At 46.9% G+C, this 19004-nt stretch overlaps 1 protein-coding gene across 1 annotated transcript in view; it reads right to left on the bottom strand.

Annotated features, from left to right (window-relative positions):
• LOC144173686 (putative glutamate receptor) overlaps positions 1 to 10876 on the bottom strand; it is a 40637-nt gene extending 29761 nt beyond the window's left edge. Inside the window, exons 1-3 of the mRNA XM_077702008.1 lie at positions 10841 to 10876; positions 8874 to 8977; positions 7868 to 7958 (exon numbers count right to left, since the gene is read on the bottom strand). Coding sequence (XP_077558134.1) covers positions 7868 to 7958; positions 8874 to 8977; positions 10841 to 10876 — 231 coding nt within the window. The remainder of the gene's footprint in view (positions 1 to 7867; positions 7959 to 8873; positions 8978 to 10840) is intronic.
• Between the last annotated feature and the right edge of the window lie 8128 nt (positions 10877 to 19004).

The raw sequence follows: 19004 nt of genomic DNA, 5'->3' as shown, positions 1-19004 counted from the left end.
TTTTGGGGATGTTCAAGATTGCCAAATTGAACAAAAGAGGGGACAATACTGAACCCTGGGGTGTACCTATGGAAGGAAGTCGGATGCGATCGGAATGGAGCTCGCCTACCTGGAGTGCGGCGGTGCGTGCGGTGAGAAAATCGCGTACGTAGTTGTAAGTGCTCTCTCCTGGGTGGATAGACTCTAGGCCTCTGAGGATTGCACTATGGGAGACTCTGTCGAATGCTTTTGTCAAATCAAGCGCAAGGATCGCCGCTGCGTCGCGTTTAGGTGGTTGGGAGATTATCTCTTGGTGTAACTGCAGGAGGACATCCTGGGTGGACAGTTTAGGTCTAAACCCTAGGACTGTGGGGGGAAAGGCCTCCGTGCTCGTGATGTGAGCGGTTAGTCTGTTAAGGATTACATGTTCTAGCACCTTGCCCATACACGAAGTGAGAGATATGGGTCGAAGGTGTTCGATAGTAAGTGGTTTGCCTGGCTTAGGAATTAATGTTATGGAAGCATGTTTCCATGCTGGGGGAAGGGTGCCTTGAGTCCAGTAATAATTAAAGTAAGCAGTTAGAGCCGTAATAGAAGGGTCGTCTAGGTTGCGAAGAAGTTTGTTGGTCACGCCATCTGCACCTGGTGCGGATCCTGGCCGAATCAGTAGGAGGGCGCTTCTCACTTCTGCTTCCGTGATGGGTGCGTCCAGTGTTTCGTTAGGCGAGCCGCGGTATGACGCGAGTGGAATCGAGGGACCGGTGGGGATGTAATGCGTGCTCAATGTGCGCAGGAGCTGTTCCCCGAGAATTTATGTAATATGACTGTGAGGCGGTTGCGTTGTTCCGTCTTAGAGCCCGTCGGATCTAGAAGGTGCCTTAAGAGGGACCAGGTACGTTTCATTCCTAAGGTGCCTTTAATGCCGTCACAGATCTCAAACCATTGGTTACGGGTAACCTCAGCCGAGTATCTGAGAATTTCCGCTTCGAGTCGAGTTACCCTAACCCGAAGTTTCCTATTATGTTTTTGCTTCCGCCATCGGCGCTGTATGCCGCAGTACGCTGCCCAAAGATGCTGTAGGTGTGGGTCGACCGTTTGCGCCGGTATGCATGGATCAAGGGGAGTACTGGTTTCTCGGACATCAGCTACCATTTGCTGGACCCAGCGCTCGAGACCTAGCGGTGAGATTTCTGGGTCGTCATGACCACGGCGCACCTCTCGGAATTTGTCCCAGTTCGGTAAGTGGGTCCTGCGGAGACGAGTATGAGAATGTTTGCTTAAGGACAGCGTGGTTTGAATGATGAAATGATCGCTGCCTAGTGTGTGAGTCAGGTTGGCCCAGGCTGTCTGAGGAGCGTTTAACGTGAGCGTGAGGTCCGGGGAGGAGTCCCTCTGAACGCTGTTACCCACACGCGTTGGGGTCTGCGGATCCGATTCAATCACAAAGCGGAGTGTCTGTATGTGATCTCAGAGGCGCTGTCCTTTGCGGGTGCTGTGATGATACCCCCAGGCGGTATGTGGCGCATTGAAATCCCCCGTGACAAGGAGTGCGTGGGGACCGGCCTCGCGTTTTGCTAAGGAAAGTAATTGGTCGAATGAGTGGTTGACTGATCTGGGAGAGCTATAAAGGTTTAGTACGTACAGTTTGATGTCACCACGTTGCGGAGGGTATACCACCACTAAATCATGCGGGATCGCGATGCTGTCAAATTGTATACGTTCTGCCGACACGTTGCGATGCACCAAAACGGCAGTGGTTAGATCGCGCGTTCCTTGATAGGCCTTGTAGCCGGCAAGCGAGACTTTTGTAGCTGCTTCCTGAAGAGTGATTACAATGGGGGGAGTTTCTTGGGCCTGTAAGAAGGTCTGTAAGGCGCATCGCTTGTTACGATACCCCCTACAGTTCCACTGCCAGACCCGGAGAGTATCCGTTTTACATTTCGTGGGTGAGTGCATCGCAATCCGGGAGAGGTGTCCGAGAGGGAGTTAGAGCGTTTACTGCGGCGAATAGTTCGCGGACGGTTGACTGCATTTCCGCGCGCCATGACTCAATGTTGCCTTGAATAGTGCCTATATTGGCGAGGAGGTTCTGGTGGAGGCAGATGTATTCAGCCTGTTGCGCCGCAAGGGCTTGAGTACATTTGCTCTCGACTTGAGCGATCTGGTCTTTCAATGCAGCGTCATGTTGGTGAACGGCCTCGAGGGCGGATGGGGCATCAGAGACTGCCTTCCGTTTAACGGGAGTAGGGGGAGGAGGGGAGGGGTCATCACGCGAGGGGGAAGCATGTGTTTTGAGCATGTGATTCTCCTGGCGGAGAGCTTCATTTTCTTTTTTGAGGGAGACTATTTCGGCTTTGATGGCCGCAAGCTCCTTGAGGACATCCGCGTATGCGACCGAGGGGGAAGAGGAGAATGGCCCGGAGCAGTGGGTAGACGGCGCTGAGCAGCTCACCTGGGGGGTCAAGAGATTGCTGGCTTGGTAGGTCGTCCCTGCTGCGCTCTGCAGGGGTGGCCAGGTTGCAGCCCCGGCTTGGGATCGATGGGACAGGTCCGGTCCACGCCCGGTTTGTCTGGAGGAACCGGGCCCGGGAGAGTGACGTCTGGGGTCCTCTTTTCCATGGCCAGGTGGGGTAGTAGCGAACTGGGAAAGGTGCTGCGATGCGATCTGGGCGTAGCTGGGTGTTCGGCGCTTGGGTTGATATCTCTTGGGGCAGTCCGTTGAGCCGGTGAGATGGGCGCCACCACACACAATGCATTGGGCGTGACATGGGTGTTGCTCCGTGGGGTTAACTTGGCCGCACCGGGGGCAACGGGGGGGCAACTTGGTGCGGGGGCAGACGTCCGGCCTGTGGCCTGAAGACCAGCACAGGGGGCAAGCTTCGGTTTTTCGTCGAAATGGGCGGCAACGGTACGTCGTTGAGCGATATCGTATCCAGAAAGGTACCCTTGTTCCGTGGAAAAGTATCTGGGCCATGTTCGACGTGTTCAGTCTTTTAGCGTCCAAAATTGGAAGGTCAGGGTTGAACTCGCAAATACTCTTGTAGACTTGCTCTTCGGTGTCGTCCTCTGGGATATTAAATATTACTCCCGTGACCGTGTTGGACGGAGCGGCCACATGGGCCGAGACCGGGAAAGCCTGGTTCTTGATTTGAAGGGACGTTATCGCCGCGTATGTTTTTGCGCGTTCTTCGGAGGGTGTGCTCACCAGGATATAATTGGCGATCCTGTGCGGTCGTATTTGGTCGGCGTGGCTGAGGGGGAGATTGGCCTGAGTCAGCACTGCGTCGGCAATCGTAGCGGGTGGTAGCGCGGAGACATCGAGACCACCGCGCGGCCTGAGAACGATCTTGACATCCTCGGAGGGCAGAGGGATTAGTGGAGGCGCCCTCGCTGCAGGGCGTCGATGGCGTAATGGCGAAGGCTGCTCCTTGCCGGCATTAGGCTTGGTGGCCGGAGGAAGGTCAGCCTGGCGATGGCTTGTTTGGAGTGAACGTTGGCGGCGGCGGACGTCCGTCCAGTCAGGGTGATTGAACTCTTCGGGGTCCACATCCACCCCCTCGACGAGATTCTCCATGGCGACGCCTCCGACGGGCGTCCGTGGTGGAGAGACCGCGCCGGTTGAGGCGGCGAGCACGTCGGGGCCGAGCTAGGCCTAGTAGGCCTAGCTTTTGGAACACCGTGGTGAAACCTTCAGGCGCCGATGATTTAAAGGACTGAGGTCGAAATCACCAGAAATTGGTGTCGGGTGAACACTCACGTTGTCGGGGACTCGATGGTATGCCACTCAACGCGGTTGAAGGCAGTAGGTACGGTCTGGGAAGAGGTTTTGCCGGAGCCGACGTGGATTGCGTTACCATTCCTCGGCCCCCTAGCGGACCGAATTTCTGGGTTTCTGGGAGCTTCTTAATGGCCTCAAATACCCGTACCACGTGGTACAGGGCTAGTTACATAAGAACAGTTTGGTCTGCCTGTCTGTCTGCCGGTCTCTTGGTTCAGCGGCACCGTCAATAGCTGAAAGAATTCTTGGAGGAAGATGTGCACACACTAAAAAATTTGTAAACCACTACATTTGACACAATACTGAAGTATTATATAAAAGTGTTGTATGAAATACTGCTATTGTATCAAATAAGCAAAATAAACCATTAGGCGCATTTGAGTCAAAGCATCACTGCATAACCGGTGATGGCAGTTCTGTTTCAAATAAATATGGACGCGGGCGTAATTTTTGCGATAACAAACAAAAAGGCGTGCAAAGTAATGTTTAACCACAAAATAAAAATAAATAACTCGCTTTGAGGCATGAGGCTCATGGCCTCAAGGCCAAGTAAAAGCAACAAAGGTCCCACAAGATGGCGCGTCAGAGTTGGAACGCACGAAGGTTTAACTAAGTTCAGCAAACTTGCATTGCGTTTACCATGGAAGGACCGAGAATGGGGGAGGTGAGGCAGCGTGAGTTGTGGGCGGAAGTGAGAGAAGAGGCGGTTACGTGGCATAGGTGGCAGAATAATATCTGCTCTCGGCGACATTTGCAGCATAGCGAGCAGGTAAGCGGCCACGCTTTTAAGCGAATGTCTCGTGTTTCTGTTTAGCCGAAAGCCTCCAGCGAAGTAATAAAAAAGTATGACTTAGTAACTCAATTTCAGTCTGGTCCAGTGTTTTTCCCTTCGTTTTCAATTAAGTAAATTATCAGCCTGGTTCTTTTTAGGGCAAATCACTGGTTTACGTTGATACATTTCTGCATCCCGCGAATATCATCGTAGTAAATACATTTAGCAGTGTTACATAAACAAATAACTCAAAATGTTTCGAATAAATTTACATGTTTTTTTCTTTATAGTGTTTGTGTGTGTTTTCTCAGATGACTGGTTTGCGTCGAAGTGGAAAGCCTCATGTTTCATATCACACTCAATCTTTACATAGCATGTATTTTACGCGGTAGGTGTCACGCCTTCTTATAGCTGGCATAATTACGCTGGCGCGAGAAAGCTTTCTGCCATGTGTAAAGAAACTAATCACATATTCGTCAGCTCGTCGCTTCAATGCGAGTTATAAACACGGTGTGCAATTACGAGTTGTTATTTTTACTTCAAAACAAAACAGGCTACCACGACTCGTTCTGCGAAGTTAAGACGCTAAAACCAAATTTAGTATTTTACATCACAATTTAACTTATTAAATCAGAAAATCTTAATTTTTGGCCACTACCACTTAACATTACGATTAAGCGTTATTTCATCGAAAGTGGTAGCTTTGTCTTGAATTAGGCCTCCGTTGACACCTATAGTTTCACGGATGTATTTTACTCGTCTACCTTTCGTCTAGTTACACTAGAATCTCGTTAAGGCGAACTCGGTTAAGGCGAATTACATGATTAAGACAAAGAACACTTTTGCTCTCTCGTAACGTACGCAATGCATAAAATCGGCCGCTTAAGGCGAATTTCCTATAATACGAACACATTTTGCACGGTTACTTTGAGTTTGACTTAACGGGAGTTTACTGTACTTTGGACTAGTGTCATTGGGCGTTACCTTAGCCTGTAACCGCGCACAAAATTTTCGTTTAAAGATTGGACGAATGCTCTTTTTTATAGTTTGCTGTGGCACCTTGCTGACGTATATTCGTGTTTTAATGTGTGCATAGTGGGCGTCTTATGGCGAGCTTACGTTTTTAACAGCGAAACTGTTCAGCAAATCGTAATTTTTCTTGTTCGCAGCTCAAAATACCAAGAAATTGCAGAGCTCGCACACGTGGGAACGGGACTCGCGGCGACCGCCCGGGAGTTAAAAAAACAAAGAGGAATCCACCGTTCGTGTGCGCATGCCTCGCGACGACCGTTCGGCGTCCCCTGCTCACATTTGTCAAGCCAAGCATACCCACTTAGGGGGATTGGCCAAGATTGCAGCGACCGCCCGGCAGTTAAAAAAATGGCTGCGTATCTGCTCCCTTCGTTGCAAATGTTGACGGAAGACGATAGTGGACTGGCGCCCCTGCCAAGTAAATGCTTCCCTTCTCTTTCTCGCTCGCCTCTCATGCTGTTCCTCTCCCATCTCGTTCCTTCCAAGATAACACGCTGGAGGCTTCCCTAAGTTAATTTAAATTTACCGCGTTACACTGGTACAAGTCGGGTGCCTGGATGCCAGCGCTGTCTTATGACGGAGACACCCGTGAATGAAGGCACCCTACTACAACGTTTGTAGAACCACGTTGCCCTTCCACGAGTGTTCCAAGCGGAACGTCGAACCTATCTAGTGGAGCCTTTTGTTGCTGTTGCGGTATGATTTTTTTAAATGCCACCAAGAGCGCCGGCAATAGCCGGCGACTGTTTTCTGCAGTTGATGTAGTATTTTATTTGTTATCGCAAAAACCAAGCACCAATACTTTTTTTTATTAACGGAACACTGCAAATATCACTTATGCATTAATCTTCTGCCTCATGTTTTCGTAATGTCTTGTTCTTGTTCAACAATCGGGAGAAGTATGAACCTTGACTACGCACTTAGACGTTTAGATTTGGCGGGGGGGTTTATCAGACTATTGCGCAGCTTCTGTTTCACTTTAGCCGGCTGGCTGAATCGAGTCACAGACAGACAGACAGACAGACAGACAGACAGACAGACAGACAGACAGACAGACAGACAGACAGACAGACCAAAATTTCTGCTTTTAAGTATCTCAAGAAAGACTATCATCTTTAAAAGGACAAGAAAATACCGAGCGCCCATGTGTGAGTGCCTTGCGGCGACCGCAGCCGCCCGGCGCAGTTTGTAAATCCCAAAACTGTCTAATTAGGGAGATTGGTTAATATTGGCCAGAAAAAACTCCACCGTTGACCGTAATCGTGGCAGCACTTGCTCGGAAGGAGAAAGACTTCAGCGTTCCCCGTGCTCGTGGGAACTTTTCCTCGGAACGAGGAAGACACGTCATAGCGTACGCCTGTCCAAGATGATGTGATTATCACTTCAAAAAAAAAAAAAGAAGCTTACACATATAGCCAGAATGATGGTCATTGCGGCAGTGAAGAAGAAGCAAATAGGCTCAAATCTTGGGCTTAAACCTTGTTGGTGGCCGCCAGGTTTCGTACAGCTTTGCTACCATCAATTCTTACTTCTTAGTGTGAGCTTCCTTTACTTTTCAGATTCGGTTGTAGTTTGTTTCCCCTTTGCGCCTCAAAACACGTCCTATCCCGCTTCGCAATTTAAAACAATGAGTACATAAACGAACAAATGCACAAATATTTCAATGTATTTTGACGAACCCACCCGCGATGCCCCAACAATGACTGGTTTTAATCTCCGCCGCTAAAATATTGCCGCGAAATCTCTCATTTTACAAAGCCGCAGTGTTCGGGAACATTTTTCTTTCTTCTGGCGGAACTTTTCGATTCCGGTACTCGTTGCTTAGAATATTTTCATATTTTCGGAGTACACCTTTCAAAGCATTTTGTGTTTAATGCCAGTTTCACCCGCAATCCTCGGAAAAAAATGCGAATCTTGGCACATGGAGTTGGGAACGTTGTTTTAATCTGTATTTTTGTTCATGTTGTAAGATATATTTAAGTGGTCTCCTTGTAGTAAAGATATTGCGCGAACTGTAGTGGCCACCTTCTCTTGTTAAACTAAAGTAGTCTTTTTATAGGATCAACTCTTTAAAATCTGTATTGATCGGTTCAGCAACGTTACTGATACTTTTTTTGGGAGAAATTGCCTCCTTCCTCGGTGTAGTGCCACGGACAGAATCTAATTGTGAAACGCCCCCGGCTAAACTGAAGAAGGTCGTATGTCAGCGCAAGGCGGTTCAGTCTACGGGTGTAGGAAGAGCACTCGCAACACTTTCCTATTAGGGAACATGCACTAGGCGTTGCCCAAAAGTAGGCGACACTCACATTGCGATGCAGCATGCCCATGCAGCCTGTCCAAGAGCCGTCAGGCTGCGGGCTGCCTGTGGTCACCTCTCGGGGTAAGTCAATGCTGTAACTGTTTCAAAAAGATACATTTCGCATCAAACTAAAGCTTCGATCCGGACAAACTACTTCCTAGGCACTTTTTGTTTGCAGCACACGGCTGCTAAAACCTTGTGTAAGAATCCTCAGTAACTGCGACCGAAGCAGCTACTTCTACTTTTATACCATAACTCCGCGTATATACAGTGAATATCTAGAAACCATTAACGTATAGGCTACAAACGCAGATGGCAAAATTCCTCCTTACTTCTTAAATTAAGCAATTATGCTTACGCAGCAGTACGACGGTACTTGACCGCGTCTGGCAGGAAATGCAAGTAATTTAATCACTTTTGCTCATGCGTGAGTTCAGGAACTTTATTCCTCGGTATTACTCAAATGCATGTACCTACAACTCAATAAATCAGTAAGGGTAATCGCTGTGTTTATTTTATGGACAATACGTGGGGAAATACAAGCTCACCCTCCCCGCCAGTAACCATTCCTCTTTGCTTCACCAAATGAGTGGAAATGAAAAACAAAGAGGGCTGCTTGCCACATTACGAAACGAGGCAGATAGAACCAACTTCACGTTTTTTTTAGAACTGTTTTAGAACCAACTTCACGTATTTTGAGCTTCTGTTTAATACACATTCGCATGTTTGTGAAGTGAGATGCGAAAAGCGTTTCAATTACAATAGTTGTAAACAAAGGATGCCTTCATTACCACATAAGGAAGGCGGGAAAGTTAACCTGGCTAGAGCCTAGTTTGGTATTCTTTCCCACGTGCAGGATAGCAAACTAGGCTCTAGCCAGGTTAACTTTCCTGCCTTCCTTATACACCCTTCCTCCTTTATTTCTTGCTTATCTGATGGCTCAGAATCACCCAATAATGGGCGACTTTGTTCGCGATGGCACCAGTCGTGACAAAATACGTCAGTGTACTCACTTAAAGCGCAACGCTTGGACCAGGGCGTTAAAAATGTTTCCGACCGGTCCAGACAGTATGTATTTGCCGTGAGGTCCACGTTCCACCGTTGTAGTCGGCTTGTACTGCACAAACAAATAAAATGCGAAGTCCTCCCGGCTAGTAGTGCATGCTTAACCCTTGAAGAGTAGTATAGGGGTGCAGGACCTAGGACCAGCATAGGTGTGCAAACCGTCCCATTACACTAATTGCTATTGCACTTAAATCCTTGGTTTTTGAAATCCGCGCAACAATAAAATGTTCCAACTTGTTTCGTCGATTGCTCAGGCTGCTCAAAGTGCAGCCTGTAGAACTAGAATCAAGCGAAGCAGCGTGTCAACTCGCTGTCTGGATTGAAACTTGGAATTCGGAAAGTGTTCCCAAATTAGCTCGGCTCAGTGAGGCTGGTAACCAGGCATTGTTAGCACTGAACTTCTTTACTGCTCGGATGGCAGCAGATGTGTTGTTAATATCAAGACCCCTGGTCTGATCCCACAAGCACCATGTACAATTCTTGGAATCGCGTGAATGCCAGAATCGTGGTTATCCACGCTAAATTTCATTCGCCGTAGATATATTTCTACCAGGCAATTCATTCATAATTATCCGTAATATTAGAGCATGTATACACCTTTTAGGGCTGTTGAAATGCGGATCTCCTGAAAAGCGCCTAGCTAACAAGGAGTCAATGTTGCCGGTTATATTCTCGTGAAGAGAATAATTACTGCTTTTCTGTTGCCACCGTTTCAATTGCCAGAAGTCGAAAGACAAGACCTTTCCAGTTGTAGTTTAAAAGACTGAATCTTTTTTAGTTCAGCATTTTCAACGTGCAAAAATGCAGGGAACAACGGATGAAGCATTGTGATGTGACAGCTCTAGTTTTCATCAGCGATTCACTGTGGCGTTTAGTTTACCCGCGGTATTTTTTACGCAATGTCAACTTCTCGACCTGGTCGGGCATGCCTAACCTTTGTGCGTAGTTATGGCGTAAACATGTGGGCTCAAGTTCCCTCTAATCTCTACATAAACACGTCAGCATTAATTCAGACACTTCGCGCACTTCAACCCTCGCTGAGGGATCGTCGTTGGGTAATAGGAGTACGATGATGACATCTATAGTCACAGAGGTAAGCTTTCCTCATGGGCATACTTGTATGCCTCTGGTTCTATTTTTTCTATTCTCTCTGTTCTTGTTGAGGTCTGCCATCAGCGTCGCGTCCTATTTACGGTCACTGGGGATACAGTGAACTGACTCCGCTGGTCGTGGAGGCACTCTCATTCACTTAAAATTTGTCGGTGCAGACGTTTGGTCATAATGGTTCGCACTGACAGACGTGGACCGGTTCCCAGAAATAATGTTTGGAACACTTGGACCCGCCTACGCGACACAGCGCCCCCCCCCCCCCCCCCCCCCGCCCCGCCCTGGTCTTTCTTAAATCCCCACGTCCACACACATCACGATTCAAGGGAAGCCGTATACATCCCTGAGCACGAGGTGGAAAGCAAGCGTTTAACTTTTTCGCTATGTCAACGCGGCGCCACACACGCAAAATATACGCTCAGCAAACAGCCTCAGATATCTATAAATGTTTCGGAACCTGGTAAAAAAATTTCGACGCCTCCCGAACAGTGGAAATGATGTGCATATTTTTTGCGGCCTTGTTACCTGTTGTTAATTAAAACGAAGTATGGTACGATGGTTGTTCGTACGCGAACATTGTGCGAAAGCAGCGCTAGAGGACAGTGGAAACGAAAAGAACACGGGTGTTCATGCGTAAGAAAGTGCGTTAGACGTCGTTAAAGAACCGTTCGCAGACAAGCGGAAGCAACATTCGAGAATTTAGGCCAATAATATTTCTGAAAACAAGACAGGCTACGACATTTGTTTTTAGAGGAAATGGATTGTAATCCTGACTTAGTACAGGCACGGTAAACATGTATATACTCACGGGCAAGATAGATACTCTCAAGGATTTCTCATACATGGTTAGAATTGTGTGCTGAAAACCCCGGAAGAGAGGACCGCGCAAAGAAATCTTTTGGTAGGCTATTCTTGAATGCACTTTTCAAATGGCCCCATTTAAGCAACACGTCAAGGGTAGATTGACTGTCTGAAAACTTCCTGGCTATGCGTCACGCAATAACGTAGCTTAAGGCGACGCAAAGGTCCTGCGTTACAGGCATCCTGTTGGCCCTCCCTTTATAGGACCGCCTCTGGCGAACCGGGAGGCGAAGACTAAGCACGTGACTGCTGCGTCTCTCTCCGTCAGTCGTGCGGCGTATCCAAATCGATCACTAGGGGTGGTCGCATGTGGGACAATGTGTTTTCATAGGCAGGAGGAGCACGAGCAAAAGCTGGTGAGACGCTAATTGTGAGCGACGCTGGCGTCTATGTGGCGTTGAAAACGAGGGTAAGTAAAGCCAGTCCTCTAAAAGGGGCATCATCGTAAGCCTTGGTTTTTTGGTTTGACGGGACATGTTCTTCACCGCACTGATACGGACAATTAGATCCCGCTTTTTTCAAGATCGATGGCACTGGTTCCAAGTAACACTCCTTGACGCACAGACATGAAGAAAACAAGAGGCATACTGTAATAAAGAGTTGCCCGTCGAAACCGGTTATATGAGCCGGTGACGCAGTGTTTCGAAAAGGCCCACCAGTGAATACGTATGTTGTCAGAAGAGACAACTAGCTCGAAATGAGCGACCGTCCGTTGGAAGATACTATATCGCGACCATAAGACCTCCGTTACCCATATATTTATGTTGGCCGATGCTGTGACAATTGCGCCTAATGAAACAAGAAAACAAAAAACTAGGCTTTGCGTGGAGCCTGGGCACCTATCTCAATGTCGGGCCTGTCACCACTCGCTTGCCTTAGTTTACTTTCGGCGCCGTTATTACTTATGCCGTACGATTTCAGGCTGCGCCTGATGTCGGTGAATCCAGATACATTCGTATGCATGACAAGGCAGTGGCGTACCAACAACGATTAGGAAGGAAGAAGAAATAACTGAATGGCCGGGAGGTTAACCACGTGTAGAGCCAGGTTTGCTACCCTGCACTGGGGAATGGGGTTGATTAAAAACATGATCTAGTAGCAGGGTAAACCTCGGATAAGCCAAAGGCGCTTTTTAGGAAGGCTCTATAACCGATTTCTCAATGACGGCGTCTTTCTGCGGCGAGCAATGACGACAACAATATGAATCTGGGAAGCAAATTTCTTGCAGGCGCAAGCAAAGCATTCGGTACTGTGCTGGAATTGTTGCTTGAACGTAGCATACGCCATTATTAATCTGCCAGAGACCGCAATTACTCAAGCAGGAAGGCAGATGTTAATAGCCTGGTCAATACGGCTTGTCTCATCGGCTGTCTTATCGCCCGTGAGGGCTGGGAACGAAGCGCAATTTATCGGCTCCTTTGGAGGGGTTGTTATTTAAGCAGTCAAAGTCGATCACCTAGACGGCCACATCAATACGTTCCGTAATCGACGGCAAAGTGGCAGCGCCTTGGTGGCATTATAACAAAATCCTCGCGTTCTTACGTGTGCTATCAGGAACTTCGTTTGAGTTACCTTAGTACGCGTACCAGAGAGCTTGAGACTGGGTGGAAAATAAAAACAATTTATCTTCTCACCCCAGAATAGTTGCTAAGGTTGAGGCTTGCACGTTGATTCATAAATGAAAAAATAAAAGAGATACGCGCGAAACGGACAAAGAAAGTTGAAAGTGCGCCAGCTTTCGCTAGAAGTGCGGTTAATCGAGCGTCAAATCTTCAAAGACCCAAATAGCGAACCGAGAACGAACCCATGGGACATTTTTTTGGGCAATACGTAAACGCACCTACGAACGATCTAAATATATATCGATACGTGTTTTATGACATAAAAGTATACTATTGTGCTCCTTTTTTGTGATCGATGTTTATTGTGTTAATTAGAACCGCTCGTTTTTTGGCAATTTTCAAGTAACCATGTTGACACTATGGAAGCTAGGTTTCACGCATGCGCCGTGTGTACAGAGACACTATCAGAGCTTTTCGGTCGAGCAATCGGTCTGTCCGGAAATGCATTAGTTTTCTGCAAGAGCGCCATCGGTCTCGAATTCACTCTTTGAAGGGACTAACACTGGTGCTGCTTTGGTGACCCCGCAGGCGCAGACAGTAGAAGCGCTAGTGGGAGGGCTAGTGGTTGCCCTATTTCTTAGTGTTGTATGTCCCATTCTGATTCGCTTTTCTGACTCGCCGGTCTTTGACAAAGACCGGCCCCTGGTCGAAACGTTAGAATAAATAGTTTTATATTTTTTTATATTTTTCATTGTGACATCTCTATCGTAAATATATATATATATATATATATATATATATATATATATATATGTGTATATATATATATATATATATATATATATATATATATATATATATATATATATATATATATATATATGTATATATATATAACTGGCATGCTGGCGATGGGGCCGAAGGCGTGGTGAACACAAAGAAACCTCGGTAACAGCAACAGCGGAGGGTTTACTTCGACGTTTCGACTTCGAGACAAGTCTTCTACAGGAAGACTTGTAGAAGATCCTGTAGAAGACTTGTCTCGAAGTCGAAACGTCGAAATAAACCCTCCGCTGTTGCTGTTACCGAGGTTTCTTACTTTATATATATATATGTATATATATATATATATATATATATATATATATATATATATATATATATATATATATATATATATATATATATAGGGGGATGCGGCTCGTCCCCTCTGCGCCGCTCGGTCCAGCTCGGGGCCTGTCTTTGACCCCGATGGGCCGCGCTGGGTAGGACTATTCGACGGCCCACGTGCAGCCTCAGCCGTCTTCAGCATGTTGGCCACGTTGGTACTGTGTTGTTCGTAGCCCTTTCGCGGCGATCAATATGCACAGTACCACCCGGCCAATAAATATTCTGGAACCGCTTGCTCAAATAAAAGTGCTTATTGGCAGTCTTATTGGCAGTGTAGTCTCATTCACGGACTTCAATAAGCCAGCGAACAAGCTTCAGACTACTGCGCTTTCTCGAAAGTGCACAGGTACAGAGTTCTAGAACTATGGACAGTGTGACGCCTTGGGGGAAGCGCGGGCACCCTGACGAATCCGGCCGGCGCGAGAGGGCGGCACCGGCCGGAGGAGTGCCGTCACGCCGATGCGGCCAGCCTTACTACAGTGAACTATGAGACTAGCCTTTCGATCCGTACTTGTATTTGGGAAATTTGTCGGCCATCAAGTACCGGCTAGCCTGCAATGATGCTTAACTAAATTCTGCTTAATCCACCGGTTTTTCGCCGAGTACAAAAACTTCATTTTGATTCAAGTGACGATGGCATCTCGTTCCTCCACTCGCGGTACACGATTTTTGCTACTCCTTTTTTGCTAGTTCTTTTTGTTTTTGCGAGAATTTTGCTGGTCAGTTGCGCCATGGTCTAGCGGGTAACACCGTTCGCGTTTATCGCGCAGGTGTTTCCTGCAATCAGCCTTGTCGAAGCCTGGGGCAATGCGACAAGCGCTTTGCCCAATTCAAACACCGGCAATCCAGGAGCCAACGCGCATGCGCCGTCCACCGGATGCTCACTCTACCTCGGAGCATAAGACCGTAGAGCTGGACCGAAAGATGGCGCCGTCATAATTTCTTCGGAGGGACTCTTCGAACATCAGCTTCATCCGGATCATCAACATCAACCTTTCCATCGCCTCTAAAGGACCACACCCGGCAACCAGTGCTTTGTGGGCTCGTCAGTTGCGCCATGTTCCAGGGGGTAACACCGCTCGTGTTTATCGCGCACGTACGCCATTACGATTCTCTTTTTGCTTAGAAGACTAGCAGTCGTTACCTGGTGCAGCCTTCGAGCCCCCGCTGCCTTATGTTGTTGTGTAGATGTGTGAATATTGCCTATGAGCTGTGGTTGCTATCAGGCGACATAGAGGAAAAACCCTGGTCCAACCACACGTAGCTCCACTAGCCAAACTGACCAGACTGTCCATGCTTTGCTAAAAAAATAAAAGCCGGCCAAGCCACCATCCTGGCTGAGTTAAAGGTCATCAATACATGACTGAATAGCACAGAACAGACCCTTGCCAATTTGGTTGCGCGCATCGCGAAGACGGAAGTCCAGTGCAAATTGCTACCCGATACGCGGTCCGATGTAGACGTTCTTCTCAGCTCATCCACCCAGACATCAGATTGTATCGCCGGCGTTGAGGAAAGGTTGAATGACGCTGAGGAAAGGTCACGTCGCTGCAACCTTGTCTTCTATGGCATGAGTGAAGCCGAGTCCGAATTATGGTGCGATAGCGAAAACCTAGTCACAGATATTTGCAACGAAAACTTGGAGATAGCACTTGAACCTAAGGATATTCAGAGAGCACATCGTATCGGTAAAATTGCTCGTGACAAAAATTGCCCCATTATTGTTAATGCCACTTCTTTCAAGACCATGGACGGTATTTTATCTAAGGCCTTTAAGCTCCAGAGCACAACAGTCAGTATATCTGAGGATTTCTGTGCCGCCACTCGTTCAATCCATCGCGAGCTCGTTCGTTTCGCTCGAGAACAGAAGGCTCCTTTGAAGCTCCGGCACAAAAACTTATATTCGGCAAGAAAACGTACTACTACGACACTGCTGATAAGTTGGTTAAAGAAAGAGCAGCGCGGGCGAGCTAGCAACAAAAAAATATAATCGAACCTTGTCTTTCCAAACCAAACCCCCATAACACACCTAAACGTGCGTCCCTACTTACTGATGACGTCACATATTCGACTCTTAGCACTAACAGTCGCAGCGTAATTCCGAAGCGTGAAGTATCTGCCGTCATCCAACCACGTGATTGTGATATTGTCGTTCTTACCGAAACATGGCTTTCACCGCATATCACTGACGTTGAACTTGATCCGTACATGCCCGGTTTTGCCGTCTACCGCTGCGATCGCTTTCTAAACGAAGGCGGTGGGGTTGTTATTAAAATTAAGAATTCGATTAGTCGTTTTAAACTAGTACACGAGAGCCCCCTAGAGATAATGTACGTGGCATGTCGAACGCAATCAGTCATTACCATAATGGAGCATGCTATCGCCCACCAAAACCAGACGCCGGTTTTTGCAGGCACTTGCAACGACTGCAACGACTCTCTCGACGTTGTATGAAAAAAGTATCCCCTAGCTAATCAAATAATATGCGGCGATTTTAACTACCCTGCTATTGATTGGAGTGATCAATATCGCGTAACTACCAGTGAATGCGGCCAGTTCTTAAGGACCCTACAGGATTATCAATTACCACAAATCATAAGCCAAGCTACGAGACAGACCGCACATACCGCGAACATTCTTGATCTAATTCTAACGTGCGACCCGAGCAGTATCCAATCAGTGCATTACATTCAAAATATAAGTGATCATGAAGTTATCTTAATGTTTTTTCACTGCGCATTTCAGACAGAAAAACCATTAGCAAAACGAATCAGACTTTACGACTAGGGAAATCACGAAAAAATTTCTGCTGAGCTGCAATGCTTCAACCTTTCTTTCGAGCAAGCTTTCCACGACCGCTGAGTAGAGCTAAACTGCAGTCTGTTTTTGAAGAAAGTTCAGGAAATAACTGAAAAATATGTTCCAACAGTAAAAATTAAAAAGCAAAGAATCGGAACCGTGGTTTTTCAGCTCAATTAAAAAAATACGCAGAAAGAAGCGACTGTTTAGAAAAGCATAAGCCAGAAATAATTCGTCCGAATGGCAAGCGTATCAAGGCGCGGTAATGAAGCTAACGAAAACAATTCCTATTGCCAAGCGAAAATTTTTTGAGACAACATTGTCTAATATGCTACAACCGACTCCAAAACAATTTTTGAAAGCTTTAAACCAGTCTCCTGCCAAACCAGTGAGATTGTCTAACCATAACAACGTAGAACATAGTGATAGTGAGTCGGCTGCAGCACTTAACATGGCCTTTTCCTCAGTTTTCACGAAAGAAACCAGCATGATCACCTCTATTTCCTCGGATCTGGTCATTAATAAACAAACGCCCTCGATAATATTCACACCTGAAAGAATAACGAACATCATTATTAAAATAAAACTATCATCTGCTGCGGGACCGGAAGGAATCAACCCAAAAATGCTCAAAAATGCCAAAGAACCTATTAGTGCCATGCTCGCTTTGCTATTTTCGCAATCATGAACGTCAAGCTGCATCCCCAATAAATGGAAGCTAGGGAAGATTGTTTCAACCTTTAAAATCGGCAATAGGTCATCACCGTTGAACTACCGCCCCATTTCAGTTGCATCAGTACCATCAAAAATATTGGAACATATAATTTTTTCGCACATCAATAATCACCTCGAACGCCGTAACTTCCTCTCCACATCGCAACATGGTTTTCGCAAGGGGCTGTCCAGCGAAACGCAGCTTGCCTTATTTACACATGATTTGCACGTAAACCTTGACAGTAACATCCAAACTGACGTAATTTGCCTTGATATTGAAAAGGCATTTGACAAGGCAACCCATCGTCGCCTAATGTATAAACTATCACTGCTCAATCTTGACCCATTTGCACTTAATTAGATCTAAAATTTCCTTATACGAAAGCAATTTGTCGTAATCAATAGCGCACAATCTATCGCAGCACCCGTTTTGTCCGGCGTACCACAGGGAACAGTACTCGGGCGGCTGCTGTTTTTAATTTATGTTAACGATCTGCCGTACGACGTTTCTAATACCATCCGCCTATTTGCGGATTATTGTGTGGTATATTCCCAAAGTACATGTAAGCAAGACCAAATTATCTACAGACTGATCTTTTTCGTATTGAAATTGGTGTAATTAAACTTGCAAATGTCCTTAAACGTATCAAAATGCAAATTAATGTCATTTTTCCGGCGTGCATGCCCATTGCTTCATAATTACACCATTAAAGGGACTTCATTACAATCCACAAAAATGTAAAAATACAGTCAAACCCGGTTATAGCGAACTGCAATATGCGCCACGATTAGTTCCATATGTCCAATAGTTCGAAATAGCCGAACCCGCCAATAACGAGTTTTTTGTTACGAGTTCGCAATACGCAGAACGCCCCACCCCCACGCCCCTCCTCCTGCCATCTTCACATGGAGAAACGAACGCAATAAAGTATGCCATTGCAAAACTATTTATTTCAAGCAATAAAGCTACTTTCCGCTGTAACTACCTACTGTCCGAAAAAGCGGTGATTCTTGTTTTAACTTTTGTTTTGACGGCGTCAACTAGCACAGCATTCTCGACATGAGACATCATTTGCACCAGTTGCAGCCCGTGTCCTTCAATATCGAAGCAATATTGGTGGAGCACATTGACTGCTGAAAGCGCTTCATTAAGCATCGGTCGGCTTCCACTCGCGACATCCTCCACCGCTTCGGTGCTTCGAGCAGCGCCAGCAGCCATGACATCAGTGACGGTGTCGGCGTCCGAGGTGTTCACAGTGAGGGCAACGTCGTCGTCGACAGTCAGGCAGTCCTCGTAGGGCACTCCTTTCAGCCGAACATAGGGAACCTTGGCGGGCTCTTCCCACAGTTCGCCGATGCTTCCATCTTGGTCCGGACTCGCTGACTGGGAGGGTTTAATCGTGAGTCAGGCGCGTCGGAAACAGTAACGGAAAGTGCCGGGAATAAAGTCGCTCCATGGGAGGCTCAACATCTCCATTACAGCCAATCAATATCTCGATCGCCGCTCCGAGACCATGCATTTTGGCGGCAATTCTAGGCGCGCCGAGTTCGATATATCAGGTGTGAAATTCGTTATAAGGATTATGTTTCCCGTGTATTTTCGTAACTGATCTTTCTTTGTTCGATATATGGAATAATTCGCTCTATCTTGGTTCGTTATAATCGGGTTTGACTGTACTTAGGCGTCCATATCACCAACAATCTATCTTGGACTGTATACGTGAACAAAGTAATCGCCAGCGCCAGTAGACCTCTCGGGTATCTGCAGCGCATGATGTAATTTGCTCGATCACACTTAAAACCGCTGCCCTATAAAACACTTATCCGTCCAAAACCAGATCATGCCGCTGCGATGTGGGACCCGCA

The sequence above is a fragment of the Haemaphysalis longicornis genome, unplaced genomic scaffold (assembly GCF_048455015.1).
Source record: "Haemaphysalis longicornis isolate Haplotype H1 unplaced genomic scaffold, Haemaphysalis longicornis Haplotype H1 scaffold_3, whole genome shotgun sequence".
NCBI classification, from domain to species: Eukaryota; Metazoa; Arthropoda; class Arachnida; order Ixodida; family Ixodidae; genus Haemaphysalis; species Haemaphysalis longicornis.
This window is presented reverse-complemented; position numbering and strand designations above follow the sequence as displayed.